This window comes from Podarcis vaucheri, assembly GCF_965113315.1.
Source record: "Podarcis vaucheri genome assembly, chromosome: 1".
Classification (NCBI taxonomy): domain Eukaryota; kingdom Metazoa; phylum Chordata; class Lepidosauria; order Squamata; family Lacertidae; genus Podarcis; species Podarcis vaucheri.
In genome coordinates this window covers 18,669,379-18,688,682 of record NC_138759.1, presented here as the reverse complement: position 1 = coordinate 18,688,682, position 19,304 = coordinate 18,669,379, and the positions used below count along the sequence as shown (strand labels likewise).

Genomic DNA, 19,304 nt, shown 5'->3' with positions numbered 1-19,304 from the left:
CAGTGGAGACAAAGCATAGACCTTGTGGCTGGTAGGATAGCCTCATCCTTTTGAATTTGTGCAAGTTGCTGACCATCACGGTTTCTGGTGAGAGCAAGAACAGCAGCATATAATTTGGCATTCCTGCTGGGTTTAAGGAGGTGCGGATGGTTCCTCCGCACAGGGTCCCAAGCCAAGAGGAAACAAAATAATAACAAGAAGAAGACTTCTTTTGAAAAGATATTTTTTAAAAAAAATAAAATTGTACCAAGAGCAGTTATTGTGAAAATCAGAACTATTTAGGAAAGGGGCGCCATATTTTGACGCCCTATTATCCCAGTCTGTCCCTGTTGCCCGATCTAATATATATATTTAGAGTTCTTAAAGGGGGGAAAATACATTGGGTATGGGAGGATGCTTGGCTTGGTGCCCTTTATTCCAAGCCTGGTGCCTACTAGTTCGGAGGCTGCGGCCGGCCTTGGTCTCCTCCGCGCCGCTCGCTCCTCCAGGCACGTGTCTCCTTCTCCTTGGCGCTCCGCGAGCTCGGCGGGCGCCGCTCCAGCGACTATTTACCCGCCCCGAGCGGGGAGAAGGCGGCGCCTCCGCCCTCCTCCTCAGCTTTTTCTTTTTGGGTCTGAGGCGCTTCTGCGAGCGAAGGGGCGGCCGAGCGAGCAGGTCCCCTTTGCCCCCTCTGCCCTCGGCGCTGCGTCCGAGTCGTCCTCCGAGCGCGCTGAGGGCGCAGCAGGGCAGCGTCCTCTCCCTTCCCTGCCCAACCCAACCCGAGGAGGCGGCTGCTGCCTCTCGCCTTCCCCGTCTCCCCCTCGGCTAAGGGGCCCTCAGGGCACGGCGGCGGGAGCTGCCGAAGCGCCAAGGCGCACCGCGACGCGCGCGCGCGCTTCGCCAGACCCTCACAACTCGCGGCTGCGAGAGCCCGCGTGAGCCCTCACCGTCCGCCTACCCGCCCACCGAGGGCCATGGCCGGGCGCGAGCCCCGGAGCTGCCGCCGCCGCCGCTTCCTCGCCGCCAGGAGCCCGCGCCTGTCCTGAGCGCAGCAGCGCCGAGGAAGGGAAGCATGGCGCGGGCTGCTCCTGGGCGCCGCCGCCCGTGGCCGCTCCTCCTCGCGCTGCTCCACGCGCTGCCGGGGCTGCTGTGGGGCCACCCGCAGTGCCTGGACTTCAAGCCGCCCTTCAAGCCGCCGCGCCCGCTCCACTTCTGCGTGCAGTACTCGGACTTCGGCTGCTGCGACGCCGAGCGCGACGCCGCCCTGCTGGAGCGCTATTACCGAGTGGCCGAGAACTTCGACCAGGCCGCCTACGCCGCCTGCGCCAGCCACCTGCAGAACCTCTTATGCCAGGTGAGCCTGGTGGGGCCACGCGGCCCGTCCCTTTCCTCCCACCCGCACCCCCCCCAAGGCCTAGTGAGAGGGACCTAGTTAGAGTGTGGGACCTGGGAGGTAAAGGTGAAGGGACCCCTGACCATTAGGTCCAGTCGTGACCCACTCTGGGGTTGTGGCGCTCATCTCGCCAAGGGAGCCGGTGTACAGCTTCCAGGTCATGTGGCCAACATGACTAAGCCGCTTCTGGTGAACCAGAGCAGTGCATAGAAACGCTGTTCACCTTCCCGCCAGAGTGGTACCTATTTATCTACTTGCACTTTGACATGCTTTCGAACTGCTAGGTTGGCAGGAGCAGGGACCGAGCAACGGGACCTCACCCTGTCATGGGGATTCCAACCGCCGACCTTCTGATTGACAAGTCCTAGGCTCTGTGGTTTAACCCACAGACCAGGGTTCAAATCCCCACTAAGCCCTGAAGCTTATTGGGTGACTTCGGGCCAATGGCTCCCTCTCAGCCTGACTTACCTCACAGGGATGTTGTGATGATAAAATGGAGCAGGGGGAGAGAACGATGTACTCCTTTGCAGGGCAGCTGAGATATAAACGCAAGGAATAATGTGCCAAGCTTCGTCCCCTGTTTTCACCTAGAGCAGCCACACTTGGTTAAATAAATGGACAGCGCTGCCTTGTTTTGTTGGCATTCTTCACTCAGCTGCTGCAGAAAAAGGGATAAAGCAGATTGTCCCACCCAGCCAGGTTTAATCCAAAAGTCCAGGTATCACATGATGAGAAAGACTGCAGCCTAAGCTGCAGCTGGAGTCTTCCATTAGGGTTTCTCAAACTTGGGACTCCAGTTGTATCTGGACTACAATTCCCATCATCCCTGACCATAGGCCATGCTGGGTGGGGCTGGTGGCAGTTGCAGTCTATCCATGTCTGCAGGGTCACTGGTTCCCCATCCTTCGAGTTGATGGACAAGGCAGCTTCCTAGAATCCTTTCATCCACTGCCAGTCCACTGTAAGGGTATGCAAGGGCTGTCCTGCCTTGTGAAATAGCACTTCCGTTAGAAATCCTTCCCCATAAACAGATAGGCCCATCCTTCAACAGTCTGCATATTTAGGTAGATGGGATAGATGCTCCACTGTCCCAAATGTGTTTGCACCCAGTTCATCTTTATGAAGTATAACCTACACTCTGCTTTTACCCTAGAGGCTAATGTCAAAGTTATCTTCATTGCAACCAGCTGTGATCCTCCTTACAGGATTTTGCAAAAGTAGGCTATCCAAGTGATACCTGCTTTCTGTCTGGTTACATATTCACCAGCTAGGCTGGTGAAGGACACACACAGATGATGCTGTTTCCCTACTGTTAGACATCATATCCCTCTCTGTCCATGCACCTTCTCCAACAAAGTGAATGATCTGAGGGTCTCCTCCCACCCCCCCGTGAGTTAGCCCTCCTTTCAAAATCTTCTAGGCAAAATAAGAAGCTCTTTGCAAAGTAAGAAGCTCTTTGCTCTTCATAATACCGTGCAGCCTCATTGTCTTGCTTGCAAAACTTGCTGGACCAAACACATGCTGGTAACATAGATTAATATCAGGACTCTGTGTGTTCTTAAGCCATGAGCTTTCCTCCAGCACCAGGTGCATTGGACAGGTCTCAATGAACGGGCTGTATAATTCTCATTTCTACAGGATATGCTTTGCCGAGCGTTTCTCTTTGCTTGCTTTGTCCATTCTTTGCTCAGTCCCTGTTCCAGAGGATGGTAACAACACCTGAAAACCCCAATACATGAAAGGCATTGCAGTGATTTGCTTGATTTTCAATACTTTTCTGAATCTATTCCTGTACTCTTGCCATAGTAGAATGTGTACTAGGTAAGTGTCTGCCAAAAAGAGGAGAGAATACCAGCGCCTTGTATATTTTCATTCTATGCATCTTTTGGCAAAACGCCACAAGTGGACTTCTGGTGTGTTAGCTGCTTCTATTTCATTTCATATCTGCAACATGAAAACTGGTCATGTTGAGTCCTATTGAGTCACAGAGCTGCATAGTGGAAAGGGACCTACAGGCTATTTAGCATCATAGAAATGTAGAGATGGAAGGGACCCTGAGAATCATCTAGACCAACCCCCTAGAATGCAGGAATATGCAGCTATCCCATCAAACTTGCAACCTTGGTGTTATCAGCACTATGCGCTAACCAACTGAGCTAATTGAACTCTTAGTTTATCCTAGGCAGGAACAAATGATTCAGAAGACATTGTTAAATGTTTATATTAATTCACAAGGTCTTACATCATATTTTATTATTTCGCAATGAAACAGGAGGAATTTTCTCCAAAGAAGACATGAGCATGTTGGCATATGATTCTGGATCTCTCCCTCGTCATTTAGAGAAAGCTAACATGTTGTCTGCACTGGCCGTGAAAGTTGCATAACTTAGGGCATTTCCAGACTGTCACTAGTTTTAAGCGGTATTCAGATCACTGGCAAATTCAGGCTGTGCAATTTGTAATTGTTTGGGAGGTCTTGCCCAACAAACTTGCTTCCCAAAAAGTTTGAACTGTTTGCAGTAAGGAACGTGATGGGAAAACGCATCAAGTGAGATAACCTTTACTTGATGCAATATCTAACCTTTCCACAAACAAACAAGTATGCATGCTCACTAAATATCGTTCAACCTCCCTGCAAATGAATCAGGATGAGTGCTTAATAAATAGGTGTTCTGGAAACACCTTTAGATAGGTATACAGTCGTACCTTGGTTGTTGAACGGAACCCGTTCTAGAAGTCCCTTCGACTTCTGAAAATGTTCAAAAACCAAGACGCGGCTTCTGATTGGCTGCAGGAGCTTCCTGCATGCAAATGGAAGCCATGGGAGCCACATCGGACATTCGGGTTTCAAAGAACGTTCACAAAACAGAACACTCACTTCCAGGTTTGCGGCGTTCGGGAGCCAAAACGTTCAGCTGCCAAGGCGTTTGTCAACCAAGGTATGACTGTATTTGGGATAAATAGAGACTAAAAAGAAGCATCTGTTGTAAATACCAAGCGTAGTGTTCAGCTAAGTCCTACTCAGCATAGACTCCTTGAATTTAATGAACCTAAGACAGCCAAGTCCATTACCTTTAGTGGGTCTACTCTGAGTTGGACTAGCATGGAATACCATAGGTGCAATAGTTGTCAAGTTCTTTGCAGAGCATTGCTGATGGAGGGCTTGTGGGAAATTTGCAGTGTGTGTTTAGCTCTGGAGATAAAGGTCATAGGTTACGGCCATTGTTTTGTTCCTTATCTTGTGTGTCAAAAAACTGCATCATCCACAGCCCCGAAATAACATACACACCACTTTCAGCCATTCGTCGTGCTTATGTTTTTATGCTATAGCAGATGAATAATTTACAGGAATCCATTAGACTGATTTAGGCCCTGCTTCTCAGACTCACAGATGGTAATTTTCCTCAAAATGTATTCATTAGTCACATTATTTTGACAAGTGTCTCTGTGTATGAATGTGAATACTCCAAATTCCAGCTCTTCCTATATTTAGTTGTGGTTTATTATATGACATTGTTTCTCTTCCGGGAATAGAATGAAATGTTGATCGCATTGCCATATCTATTCCATCTGCAATAGCCGAAAGAAACAGTCTATCTGCACCTCTGGCAATAGCCCTCAAAGCCCTATGTTTTTGCCCCGGTGGTATTTTACGTTCCTGGAAAGATGGGGAAAATGAACCTCCTAAAGGGAGTTAAAAGGATTACACTGGTACTCTGACCCTCCTAGGTTGCAAGCTTATCTTGCTTTACTAAAGAGTAGACTCATAGAGTTGGAAGATACCACGAGGATCATCTAGTTCAGGCATAGGCAAATTTGGCCCTCCAGATGTTTTGAGACTACAATTCCCATCATCCCTGACCACTGGTCCTGGTAGCTAGGGATGATGGGAGTTGTAGTCCCAAAACATCTGGAGGACCCAGTTTGCCTATGCCTGATCTCGTCCAACCTTGCTGCAATGCAGGAATCTCAGCCGAAGCATCCATGACAGATGACCAGCCAACCTCTGCTTAAAAACCTCCAAGGAAGGAGAGTCCACAACCTCCCAATGGAGCAAGTCCCAATGAACTCAGTGGAATGCACTGGATGTCATGGTTAATGCAGTAAATATCTCAGGGCACTGGTTCACATGTGCATGTTCATCACCTAGATTGATGATCTGCATGTGTGAACGCCACAGCTAGAGAAGTTTCACATCATTTCAGCCATGTTGCTTTTTCAGTGGAGGCTGTTGATAAATTCAGCTGTGAGTTTAATTTTTTATTTAAGACATTTATATGCCTCTTAATTGTTTGCATTTCTAAGCAGCGTACGTAAGAACAATCCACAGAAAACTGGACAATAAAACAAATAAAGGTTTATAATAAAACTGAACACTACCTTAAAATGCTTGCTGGAACAAGAAAGTCTCGGTTATGTTCCTGAAGTTCAGCAAGGAAGGGGGCCTTTCTGATTTCAGTTGGGAGGGAGTTGTGTACACGCATGTGTGGATCAACCTTTTCTTAAAACAAGCTTGCACATTAACGAAATAAACACTTATCCATGGAAAATAGTGTTAACATTTGTTACTGCTTACTGGTTATTTTTCCTTGATGCTTTCAACTGGTCCAGGGCAAAATCAGATATAGCCTTATTTTATCCTTACAGAAACCATCACCCACCTCCAAATGCCCTTAATTCCCAAGTGGGAGGGTAATATCTTAAGTCATATTCAAAGTAGTTCCACTGAAATAAATGGCTCTACTCTACATGTGACTAATGTTGACTATCATCCAGACTAAAGATTTCATTAGTTACATAAAGCGTTGACAGCCATGAAACCTCTCCTAGGCTGCAGTCCTGAGCACAGTGAGTTCTTCCTACACTGGCTAAATAAAAAGTCCTACAATTCTCTTGTTCTGTTCCCATCCATTCATTGAGACTTATGGAATAACACGTTCTGATGGATTGATTTCTTATTCATGTTCATGACCCTTCAGCTCAGTTAATCTTGAGTGCAGGATTGCAGCCTTGGGAAGCAATCAAGGCATTGTCGAAGAATGGCAAGGGATGGCAAGAAACACAGAAGGGTCTGCTTGATGAAAGCTTATTTATGACACACAGAGAAAAGGCTTTGATTTAAGGAATAAGTGCCAGAATGGAGAACATGTATTTATGTGCAAGCGCTCTAAAATGAGGTCCATTGTTCTGCAAAGATGGGATGATTCAGAGAGAATTGTGTGTGGAGCTGTGTATATCAGATGACTCAGCTACATTTCCCACTCCCTAATGTTCTTATTTTCTAAAGGTCAAGTGGTGGAGAATGATGGTTACTAGTGGTAGAGTTTACTTAAGAGCTGGTAGGGACCTTGAGGGTCAACTTGTCCAACCCCCCCGCAGTGCGAGAATCTCAACTAAAGCACTCATGGCAGATGACCATTCAACCTCTGCTTAAACACCTCTATAAAGGAAAGTCCAGCACCTGCTGAGGGAGTCCATTGTTGAACAGCTCTTACTGTCAGAAATTTTGAAAACAAATATATATGACAGAGGAACATTGTTGTTGTTTAGTCGTTTAGTTGTGTCTGACTCTTCGTGACCCCATGGACCAGAGCACGCCAGGCACTCCTGTCTTCTACTGCCTCCTGCAGTTTGGTCAAACTCATGTTCATAGCTTCGAGAACACTATCCAACCATCTCGTCTTCTGTCATCCCCTTCTCCTTGTGCCCTCCATCTTTCCCAACATCAGGGTCTTTTCCAGGGAATCTTCTCTTCTCATGAGGTGGCCAAACTATTGGAGCCTCAGCTTCACGATCCGTCCTTCCAGTAGGCACTCAGGGCTGATTTCCTTAAAAATGGAGAGGTTGTATCTTCTTGCAGTCCATGGGACTCTCAAGAGTCTCCTCCAGCACCATAATACAAAAGGATCAATTCTTCGGCGATCAGCCTTCTTTATGGTCCTGCTCTCACTTCCATACATCACTACAGTGGTACCTCGCAAGACGAATGCCTCGCAAGACAAAAAACTCGCTAGACGAAAGGGTTTTTTGTTTTTTGAGCTGCTTCGCAAGACGATTTTCTTATGGGCTTGCTTCGCAAGACGGAAACGTCTTGCAAGTTTGTTTCCTTTTTCTTAACACCGTTAATACAGTTGCGACTTGACTTCGAGGAGCAACTCATAGAACGCGGTGTGGTAGCCTTTTTTGAGGTTTTTAAAGACTTTGGTGATTTTTGAAGCTTTTCCAAAACTTTCCCAACACCGTGCTTCGCAAGACGAAAAAAATCGCAAGACGACAAAACTCACGGAACGAATTAATTTTGTCTTGCGAGTCACCACTGTACTGGGAAAACCATAGCTTTAACTATATGGACTTTTGTTGGCAGACAGAGGAACATGGGAGGCTGCTTTACATCAACATCTACATGTTGAGTTACATCTTACGTAGCTTTGCGTTTAACTCAGCATTGTTTTTGCTGACTTTGCATCAGGGTTTCAGGCAAAGAACCTTCCCAGCCCCACCTGGGGACCAAAGTGATAGATTACAATTTCGGTTACAAATCCCAATGGATCTGTTTTCCCCAATTTAATGAATTATGTAAAGGGAAGTACTGCAACTTCATATTGGACCCAAATGTCATATATTCCAAAAGCAGCCAGAATTTTATATTGGGGGTGGGGTGGGGATCACTGTATACTGAAACATTTTGTTGCAGAATTCCTTTGTGCTCAACAAAATGCAACTTTCCCTACATGCGTTATGTACCAATATGGTTAAACTATTAGGAAAGAAGACGGAGATTATTGTTTGGCTTTCCTGTAGTACTGTAGTTTGCAGATGGGAACCGATAGTAATAGTACTCATATAAAAGGAAATTACAGCAGTTTTCTAAGAAGTTTTGCTGGAGCTGCCAAGCTGATATCATAGATAAACAAATCACACTACAACAAGAGCAAGCAGTTCCTTGAATCCAGCTGGTTCGGTTAATTTCTTAAGGGAAAATAAAATCTGAGACAGATCACAGCTGCTTAAATGCATAGAACATTTTAGCCAATGAGGTGAACTTTTTACATCACAGTGAATCACATTTCCTAATCCTAATCACAGTGTGGGTCTCTTGACCCATGTCGATCCAGGCAGCGGGGCTCTTAATTTATTTAAGTGAATCAAACCCTGTTAGTTCTGTGAGTTGGGGTTTTTTTAACTACTTTTTTTTTGTATGTAAGGGAATTTTACATCTTGTCCTCAGCTGGCCCAGCTGCATGTGAGATTCAGCCAACAATATGACTAAGAGCACCAAATTAAAGTCAGCAAACCAGATGCAATTCTTCAATTGGTTGATTGTAAGGACAGATGTTCCACAGCAGGCACTGCATGCATTTTATTTTTTACTTTAGGGTTCAATATTCAGCTGACGGCTTTGCAATTGTGAATACTTGAGTAAAGCAATTACTTCACCAAGGCAAAAAAAGAAAAAGAAAAAAAGAATGTGATTTAATATTGTGTGCAAATTTCAGCATCTACCTTCTTCTTTTAAAAAAGTTTTAAACTCTGTTGCCTGTTAGAATAGGCTTTAACTGATGTTGGAGATATCCAGTGAAAGCTCAGTAGGGCTTTTTGTATTCTGAAATCAGTATTTCAGAAGTCACTATTTCAGAATAGCTTCTTACGGCTTCTCAAGTGTAATGAAAACAGAATAAATGACTGAAAATAGGCAGGCAGATGTAAATTTGCATGCTGCATACAAATTGCAGATTTTTTGCTTTATGTAGTGAGGAATGTGCTATGTGTAATAATAATAATAACAATAATAATATATTTATACCCCGCTCATCTCTCAGTGTGTGTGTGTCCTGCTTTGCACACAGCAGGTTCTTCTTAAGCAGGCTTCCTCAAACTTGGCCCTCTAGATGTTTTTGGCCTACAACTCCCATGATCCCTAGCTAGCAGGACCAGTGGTCAGGGATGATGGGAATTGTAGTCTCAAAAAAACATGTGGAGGGCCAAGTTTGAGGAAGCCTGCTTAAGAAGAACCTGAGTCCACAATGCAATTTAGATCTTATGCCAGGGATAACATGGCATGCATTTGGGGGCGAGCAGAGAGTCAGTATGTTTTAGAAGATGTGTGGAACACAAACAGAAAATCCTCAAAAGAAAAAGGACCTACAGACATGTTTCAACAAGACAGCTAAAAAAAACATGCAAGGCATTACCATGAAAGACCAGAAAAGGTTGTTTTGTATCTTCTTTTTCTGCTTGTATCTTATAGTCCTGTCTTAAAGCAAAACCAACAAGGTTCCTGTGCAGACCCACCATTGGATCTGAATAATTTCAGACAGTAAGTTATGCACATTCCTGGGTGCCAGAGGCAAGAGTTTTCCTCAGGCTGCAGGGAGATCTTGTGGGAACTGGCAATTATCAAACTCCCCAGCGCAGGCCGTTTGGAGTTGCTGGCTGAACTGCAACTGAATGAGAGATTTAAGGACATGCTATCTTAGGTTTTTCCTCATAGGAGAAAGTGAAATCAATACAGCTGTTGCCTTAAAACCCAGACCAGCTCTGTCCTGAAACCAATTGCAAGAAAATACTAGATTATCCCCACATGGCATGGAGATATCCCACTGAATCTTGGTGTATGGTAAAGCAATCATTGAGTCAGTTTCTCTCTAAATGCCTTCTGTTTGTCTCTTTGTGGCTAGACAGATGACTAACATTCTCACATTTTGCCGTGTGCTAAACTCCCCAAGTTTCAGCTGTAGTTGCAGAAAAATAAAAGTAGCTTAATACCCACACCTATATCTTTTTGCTTTTGCATGCAGAAATATGAGTTGATGTGCCATTCTTTTCCTGAAGTTGCAGCACACTAATAAGACCTTTTGGTTGTTGTTCAACATACTAAAATGTTATGAAATCAACATAGCTGCAGCTTTAGAACATTTAAAGTATCTTGAACTTTGGGATCTTAACAATATTTAAATACAGTGGTGCCCCGCAAGACGAATGCCTCGCAAGACGGAAAACCCGCTAGACAAAAGGGTTTTCCGTTTTTAAGCTGCTTCGCAAGACGATTTTCCCTATGGGCTTGCTTTGCAAGACGAAAATGTCTTGCGAGTGTTCCATTTTTCCCCGCTTTCCCCCCTTTTTCTAAGCCGCTAAGCCGCTAATAGCCTTTTAGCCGCTAATCCGCTAAACCTTTAATAGCCGCTAAGCCTTTAATAGCCGCTAAACTGCTAATAGTGCTAATCCGCTAAGCCGCTAATAGGGTTGCTTCGCAAGACGAAAAAAACGCTAGACGAAGAGACTCGCGGAACGGATTAATTTTGTCTTGTGAGGCACCACTGTAATGACTTTGCTCGTGATCAATAAACTGGTCTCCAGACATCCAAAGCCCAGAGCTAATCTTGACATATGAAGCTGTCATGTACGATTTTGAACCATCTAACCCAGTATTATTTCCAGAAAACATCCCCAATAGCTTCAGGAGAGAAGCTTTAAATTGATGCCAATCAAAGTCCCCCCCCCCCCGGTGTCAATAGCAGCTTGCAGTGGGGAGCAATTTCCTTTGGGATCACACTGGGAGTGGCGGGGGGAGAGATAGTTAAAACCCCACTTCCCTATGGTGTTGATTGCTTCCCTGCATGGCTGTTAGTTGTGGGGGTGGGGACTCTAGACATGTTAAGGTTGGGTTTCCCCAAACTTGAGTCTGCAGCTGTTTTTGGACTACAGTTCCCATCATCCCTGACCACTGGTCCTGCTAGCTAGGGATGATGGGAGTTGTAGTCCCAAAACAACTGGGGACACAAATTTGGGAAACCCTGTGTTAATTCATTAATGCATTAATGCATTTAATATCACATCTAGTTTGGCCCTTAGTGAGCCAGAGCAGAGGGCTAATGATACAATGAATAGAAACAACTGACACGGGCTTCTCCCTTTACCTGCAGGAATGCTCCCCCTATGCTGCTCACCTGTACGATGCTGAAGACCCTTCCACTCCAGAGAGAACTGTGCCAGGACTATGCAAAGATTACTGCGTACAAGTGTGGCAAACCTGCAGGGCCATGTTCCGTTACCTTACCCCAGATGAAGAGTTACTGTCCCTGGAAGGCAATATGGCAAAGTTCTGTCGTTATTTGTCCCTCGACGACACCGACTACTGCTTCCCCCACCTCCTGGTCAATAACAATCTCAATCAAAACCTTGGGGTAGTAGTTGCTGATTCAGAAGGATGTCTACAGTTGTGCCTAGCTGAGGTCGCCAACGGGCTTAGGAATCCAGTGGCCATGGTGCATGCAAACGACGGAACGCACAGGTTCTTCATTGCTGAGCAAGTTGGCTTAGTCTGGACCTACCTCCCAGATCGGTCACGGCTTGAAAAACCATTTCTAAACATCAGTGAAGCTGTACTGACCTCACCTTGGGAAGGAGATGAGAGAGGTTTTCTAGGTATAGTCTTCCATCCTAAATTCAAATTTAATGGTAAAGTGTATGTCTACTATTCAGTTGAAGTGCAGTATGAAGAGAGAATCCGAATCAGTGAGTTCAGAATTTCTCCTGATGACATGAACTCTGTGGACCATGGTTCTGAAAGGTATTGTATGCACCTTTATCTGTCACATTTATTTAAGATGGCTGGAGGGCAAACATGCACATCTAAGGATTTCTTTGGCTGTGTACACATTAGCGGCTTAAAACACAGCAAGTGCTATCCCACCCCATCCCTGAATGCTGTGTTTCAAGTCACATGTACATGTTGCTGTACACGCTAGGGAGGGAGCAGGGATGTATTCACTCAATGTACAGTACAGTGGTACCTCGGTTTAAGAACAGTCCGGTTTAAGAACAATTTGGTTTACAAACTCCGCAAAACTGGAAATAGTGTCCCGGTTTGAGAACTTTACCTCGGTCTAAGAACAGAATCTGAAAGGTGGAAGGTCACTGGCGGTGGGAGGCCTCATTAGGGAAAGCGTGCCTTGGTTTAAGAATGGACTTCCGGAACGGATTAAGTTCGTAAACAAAGGTACCACCGAACGTGTTTGGTTTCCCCAGGCCTGCAACCCCCCATAACTCCTATTCACGAAGCTGTCATCTGGGCACGAGCGATGGCTATTTCAAATGTACACATCTCAGCTTAACCGCAGTTTCCGTGTTCAAATCAGATGGAAACTGGTTACAGGGAAAATGCATTTAAAAAGCAGTCGTTTTCAAGAAAATGCAGGCTAGTTATTGATTGTAGGTAATATCAAGTGAACATGGCTTTGAATGCCAGTCATGGGAGCGCATTGGAGCCGGAGCAAATGGCAATGTGTACACAGTCTAATAGCAACACATTCTGTTACCTGCATCTTAGCATGCTTCCATTGCAGACAGAAAGCTACAGTCTGATGCATGGGTAGACCAAGCCACCCAGTGTAGGAAAGTGTGAAAAAGTAACATATAGACGAAATGCAGTTTGTGTCTTTGATGCTTCCTGGCTGCTTCTGGAATACACTGCTCCCCCAGTCTGAGGAGCACCATAAAATAAAATAAAAAAGGTAAAATGGTTTTTCTGAAGATCCCTTCATTGGCCATCGCCAGAACTGAAGATGGACATTGGCTAAGATTGACATGAGTCAGAGGGCCAAGAAAATATAGTGGCTAACTAGATTCTACTATACTAAACTCCATACTAGAGTCTGCAAATGAGTGTTCCCCTCCTGGGGATTTTCATTTTCTGCAGCATGTGGTTCAGCTGGCTTGGTTTCAGACATCTGGGCGTGTTTACTAAACTGTTCTGTGTCTACAGACACCTATGGCTCCAGTGCCTTTTGCTTTTGGCACGCAATGCTTTGGATAATGGCTGTTTAGCTGCAGAAGAATTAGTACGGAGCGGCTCAGTGGCTTTGTCCTAGATCAGAGATAGGGAACCTGTGACCCTCTAGCTGTTCGACTCCTCTATCAGCCCCAGAAAGCATGGCCTGTGGTCAAGGGTGATGGGAACTGTAGTCCATCATCTGGAGGGCAACAGGCCACCCATCCCTGGTCAAGATGACTTTCATTCCCTTTATAGCCTCAAGATTGCATGAACAGAAACAAATCATGCTTTAAGTGTTCTCAAGGGGCCAAAAAGTTTTGCAGAGCTGTCCATAGGAAATAATATTTAGAATTCAGATAAATCCCCTTCAGTTTCCAGCTGAAAGATGTTCTTGTTGCGTTGCACATAGGCATGTATAGATCCCTGTGCTTCTCGGTTCCCTTCTTCACTGCGCATTTGCACTGATGTTTGCTGCAGTTCCCACTTAGTTTGTGAAGAGCAAAGTTGCTGCTCAAAAGGCAGGGGTGACAGCATTGTGATGTATGCGTGAGAACTCAAGTATGTTTTATTGCCTCCCATGACTTTGCTGCCAGGACTCGAGCCCACTGTGGTGATTGACTCCAGTGACCTGACGGGCATTAGGTCTGTTCCGTCTGTGCTTCATGACCCTGCCTGCCTAATGGAAGGGACTGCAACGGAAGCCATCCACACCATGCAAGGGCACCTCTTTGCACCAGTAGGACAGGACAGTTGACAAACTCCACTCCTCCTGGTCTGGTTTGCTCACCAACATGAGATTCTCTTGTGCGTTTAGGGCTACCTTTGTCAGAAGAAAATAGGGAGGCAAGCCCCCTCCTCCCGCTAGGGCTGCATGGTGAATATATTGGCTTGGATGCTAAGATAAGTTAATAAAGTTCATGCAAGGAAATATTCCCACAATGTATTTCCCCCTGTAACCACCTGAGCCCTGCAAAAGCCTCTTGGTTTGTAGGGTGGGGGGCAGGGTTTTTATTCGGCCATAACTAAGAAGTTCCGGCACTTCTTAGGTGGACGCCATTGCCATTCTAAGAGAACGAGGGAGGGGTTCATGGTGAGTTCTGGGACCTCTTTTTCTGTAAAAAATAGCACTGGTGGGGAGGTGTCTACCTGAGGGAGGTAAAGGTAAAGGTGGTGCTGTGGTCTAAACCACTGAGCCTCTTGGGCTTGTTCATCAGAAGGTCGGCGGTTCGATTCCCTGCAACGGGGTGAGCTCCTGTTGCTCTGTCCCAGCTCCTGCCAGCCTAGCAGTTCGAAAGCACACCACTGCAAGTAGATAAATAGGTACTGCTGCAGCAGAAAGGTAAATGGTGCTTCCGTGCGCTCTGGTTTCCGTCACGGTGTTCCATTAAGCCAGAAGCGGTTTAGTCATGCTGGCCACATGACCCGGAAAGCTGTCTGCGGACAAACACCGGCTTCCACAGCCTGAAAGCAAGATGAGCACCACAACCCCATAGTCACCTTTAACTGGACTTAACCATCCAGGGGTCCTTTACCTTTATCTTTCTTACCTGAGGGAGGTATGGGAGGGTTGCACGTCAAGGTTGGAATTGCCCCAAATCAGGTGATTTCTGTAGTGGCAGAAAGGACAGTTTCCTTTCTAGTGGATAGGGCAGTGGGACTTAAGAGCCTTATGCTCTTAAGGCCAAACACTAGGACCCTCAACAGAAAACAGGAAATGTTGGACAAGGGGGTCAGTTGGCCTGGAGCCGAGGTGTGGCATAGCTAGGTGAGTAGCAACAGACCAGGTTTCCTTATGTTGAACAGGAAACAGCGATTCAAATGGCAGTGCTAGTTGTGCAAAGCAGGTTGATGCAACTAGATGTGCAACTGTGGCCGTTTATTAGCATGTGTCAGGGAACTGCCATCGGAGCTAGAGGCGGAGGGAAGGCTCCAGAGGGATGCTGGAGAGGGTCCCAGTAGGGAGAGAGGCAGCCCATCTGCTGGGGAAGGAAATCAGCGTAACACCAGTGGAGAAGGGGGGCAGATGGGGGAATCAGAGAGGAGGCTCCAAGACTCCTCGCCGGAGACCAGCGGAGAGAGTATGGGTACTCTGCTGCCCACACCCTCCCTGCGCAGAAGACTTCCGCGTAGGGAGAGTAGGAGGAGACTTGGCGTCAAAGAACTTCTTTGCTGGAAGAAGTTCAAGAAACGCCCACTGACGGATTCTGCCAGTGACTGAGACAGCCACGAAGCTAGAGGCTGTCCAGACAAAAAGAGTTCAACCAGGTAACCTAGCCAGAAGTGGCGGCAACTTATGTACGAGCAACCCCTAGAACCATTACAGCATGTCTTTGGAAAGCAGGTCGGAAAAGATAACGTCAGGAGGCCTTCATTTTGTTTTCATTGAACCGTCTGGGCTCTTGGAACACAGGAGAACAGTTCCAGCTGGACTGCCTTTTGTTTGGTTGTACTTTGGGTGTCTCCAGACACTTAGCTCGACGTGATGTCATCATGACAAAACAGCAGTGAGGAAGGGTGAAAAGCAACACCAGCCCACTTTAATCACTGCAGGTAGAAGTGGGTCTTTAAGTGGATTTGTGCCTTGGCCAGCAAGTGTGTGTGTGTGTGTGTGTGCGCGCGCGCGCGCATGCATGCCTGTGGGTGGGCGGACAGAATGAGAGGGGACATGATAACAAAATGTTAAGATGGCACATGGGATGGAGAAACTGGAGAGAGATAAGAACTCAGGGTCATCCAGTGAGGCTGACTGTTGGGAAGATTCAGAACAGACAAAGGAAGCACTTCTTCAATCAGCGCCTAGTTAAATTATGATTCTATGGATAGCTTTAAAAGAGGATTCGACAGATTTCATGGAGGAGAAGGCTATCAGTAGCTACTACCCATGAGGACTGTGTTCATCCTCTGCTATCAAAGGCAGTTTGTCTCTTTGAGTACTGGCTTTTGGGTACCCTAAGCAAGGAGAGTATTGGTTAGATTGTGGGCTTTCAAGAATGCATCTAGTCCGCCACAGTGAGAACAGGATGTTGGACTAGATGGGCTTTTGGCCTGATCTTCTTATGTCCTTAAAGACCACAGTGGGTGCTCTCACTCTCAATGTTAGCAGAAGTATTGTGTCCAGATCAAGGGAATTAATAGTGCTGCTCTATTCTGCCTTGGTCAGACCACACCTGGAGTACTTTGTCCACAGGATATGGACAAAGGATATGGACAAGCTGGAACGTGTGCATAGGAGGTGACCAAGGGTCTGGAAACCAGGCCTTATGAGCAACTGTTGAAGGAACTGGGTCTGTCACATGGAAGAGAGAACAAGGTTGTTTTCTCCTGCTCTGGAGGGTAGGACACAAACCAATGGGCTTCAAATTACAAGAAAGGAGATTGCAGCTAAACGTACAGACAGTAAAAGCAGTTTAGCAGTGGAACAGACTCCTTCAGGAGGTTGTGGACACTCCTTCATTGGAGGTTTTTAAGCAGAGGTTGGATGGCCACCTGTCATGGATGCTTTAGTGCCCGTCTTGGCTGATTAGAGCGTGTCCAGACGAGGTGCGGGCCCTCCTGGGGGATATCAATTTGTCCCTTGGCACGGGGACATTCCCAGAGGAACTGAAGGAGGCAGTGGTGCGCCCGCTCTTAAAGATGTAATCTAATGATGTTTTCTCCGCCAAGCTAAGCAGTTGGCTCCTTACCTCTCTCGCCCTGACCTAGCCACTGTGATCTACGCGACGGTCACCTCCAGACTGGATTATTGTAACTCGCTCTACGTGGGGCTGCCCTTGAGACTGACCCAGAAACTCCAGCGGGTGCAGAATGCTGCAGCGAAACTCCTTACAGGGTCTTCGCTGTGAGATCACATTCACCCGGTGCTATACCAGCTGCACTGGCTCCCGGTGGTGTACAGGATCAGGTTTAAGGTGCTGGTTTTAACCTTTAAAGCCCTATACGGCCTAGGACCCTCGTACCTACGGGACCGCCTCTCCTGGTATGCCCCACAGAGAAACTTACGGTCTTCAAATAAAAACATCTTGAAGGTCCCAGGCCACAGGGAAGTTAGGCTGGCCTCAACTAGAGCCAGGGCTTTTTCGGCCGTGGCTCTGATCTGGTGGAACGCTCTGTCACAAGAGACTAGGGCCCTGCGGGACTTGACATCTTTCCACAGGGCCTGAAAGACAGAGCTGTTCCACCAGGCCTTTGGCCAGGGCACAGCCTGACTCCCTCCCTCGGCAATCTTCGTGGAGCTCTGGCCCAATGGTTGCCAGTGGCTTGAATTAATTAATTTTATAATGAATGATTTTAGAGTGTTGTTTGTGCTGTACTTTTGTACTGTTTTATTGTTGTTAGCTGCCCTGAGCCCGGCTTCGGGTGGGGAGGGCGGGATATAAATAAAATTTATTATTATTATTATTATTATTATTATTATTAGTTGAGATTTCTGTATTGCAAGGGGTTGGAAGAGATGACCCTCGGGGTGCCTTACAACTCTACAGTTCTATGACTCTAAAACCTGTTTCTAGTGCTAATTGAATGTGGTTATCTACCCCTTTTATGTATGTCCTCCAGATACAAACTACAGGCTTATCCTTCAAGCATGGCTCACTGTGTGTTTTGCCTTTACTTTAAAATTCAGATAGCATTTCCTTCGGATTCCCTACTAAGCATGTACCGTATTTTTTGCTCTATAAGACGCACCAGACCACAAGACGCACCTAATTTTTGGAGGAGGAAAACAAGAAAAAAAAATATTCTGAATCTCAGAAGCCAGAACAGCAAGAGGGATCGCTGTGCAGTGAAAGCAGCAATCCCTCTTGCTGTTCTGGCTTCTGTGATAGCTGCGCAGCCTGCATTCGCTCCATAAGACGCACACACATTTCCCCTTACTTTTTAGGAGGGAAAAAGTGAGTCATATAGAGCAAAAAATACAGTATTCATCTTGCTCCATTATATATATAAAACCACTTTGGAGATTTGTGAGGCATATTGTATACAGCGTTGTCTTCTTGCTAAGGCAGCTCTGTGGTGTGTGTATGTGTGCTGGTTCAACTCAAGAGCTGAAACGCTTTGAAGATGAACAACGTTTGGGGGAAGGGTGGGAACGAAAGGATCTTGGCTTTATCTTCATAAATTCAAGTGTTAACACTTTGCCTCATGCAGTTTTGCTTTTGTGGTTTGTGGAATGCAGTTTCCATACTTTTACGTTCTGCCTTTAAAAAAAAAAGAAAAAAAGTAAACCTTTTTCATGGAACACAAATTGATTCATGAACTTAAGATGGGGAAAGTGGGAAACGGAAAGCGACCAAAATGGACAGATTCACCCATCCTTAACATATTAAATGTATCCATGCTTATCTAACCAACAGTTATAATTCCTTGCAAATGCTGTACTCTGGTTTGAACGAAGTAAAAAAGAAAAGGAAAGCAAGCCACCTTCTTTTTTGATAGGATCTGTAAGGAATTGCGACGTTGTCAGGCTGTGTTCCCTCAGGTGCTCATGGACTCCAGCTCCAATCAGCTCCAGCCATCATGGTTGGTGGTCAAGGATGATATGAGTCACTGTCCAACAGTAGCTGGAGAGTCAAGGTTTCCCTGTCCTGCTTTGTGTCTTCAGTCAAAGCAAAACCAAACACCTTTGCACTTTTTATTGCCAAGTTCAAAAGAGGAGTTGGACGGCACATATATGCATTCAGTTCATGAACATTTTATCCAGAGTTTCACATAGCCATCTGATACTTTGCGATACACACACACACTGTATATATATGCCTATTTATTGATACATATTCATAGATATGCAAAAAATACACACCCATTACAAAGTATTTTTTTATAATATGCTAAGATAAAACAGCTACTTAGTCTTGAAACTAACGAAGTCAGGAAGAAGAAAAGACAAGAAAAAGAGAGACAAGAAAAGACAAGAAAAAGAGAAAAAGAGAAAGGGGAAAGAAGCGGGGGGGGGGGACTACAGAAAGATAGAAAAGAGTGGAAAGGACTTTTGGCTCGCTGTCCTGCAACTACATATAATATTCATTCCTTAAAATCCAACCATTATATCTTCTATAAACCAGTATTTTTTTCCAGTCGTCAAATCCCAATATTACAAGCCAATTTTCTGTTTCGCACACACACACAAAAAGTCCATAACAAGTTTCCAGTCCTTAACAAATG

The 19,304-nt window shown here is 45.8% G+C and overlaps 1 protein-coding gene across 1 annotated transcript in view; it reads left to right on the top strand.

Annotated features, from left to right (window-relative positions):
* Positions 1-348: 348 nt before the first annotated feature.
* HHIPL1 (HHIP like 1) overlaps positions 349-19,304 on the top strand; it is a 35,306-nt gene continuing 16,350 nt past the window's right edge. The window contains exons 1-2 of the mRNA XM_082217165.1: positions 349-1,333; positions 11,296-11,942. Of these exons, the coding sequence (XP_082073291.1) occupies positions 1,052-1,333; positions 11,296-11,942 (929 nt within the window). The 5' untranslated portion in view covers positions 349-1,051. The remainder of the gene's footprint in view (positions 1,334-11,295; positions 11,943-19,304) is intronic.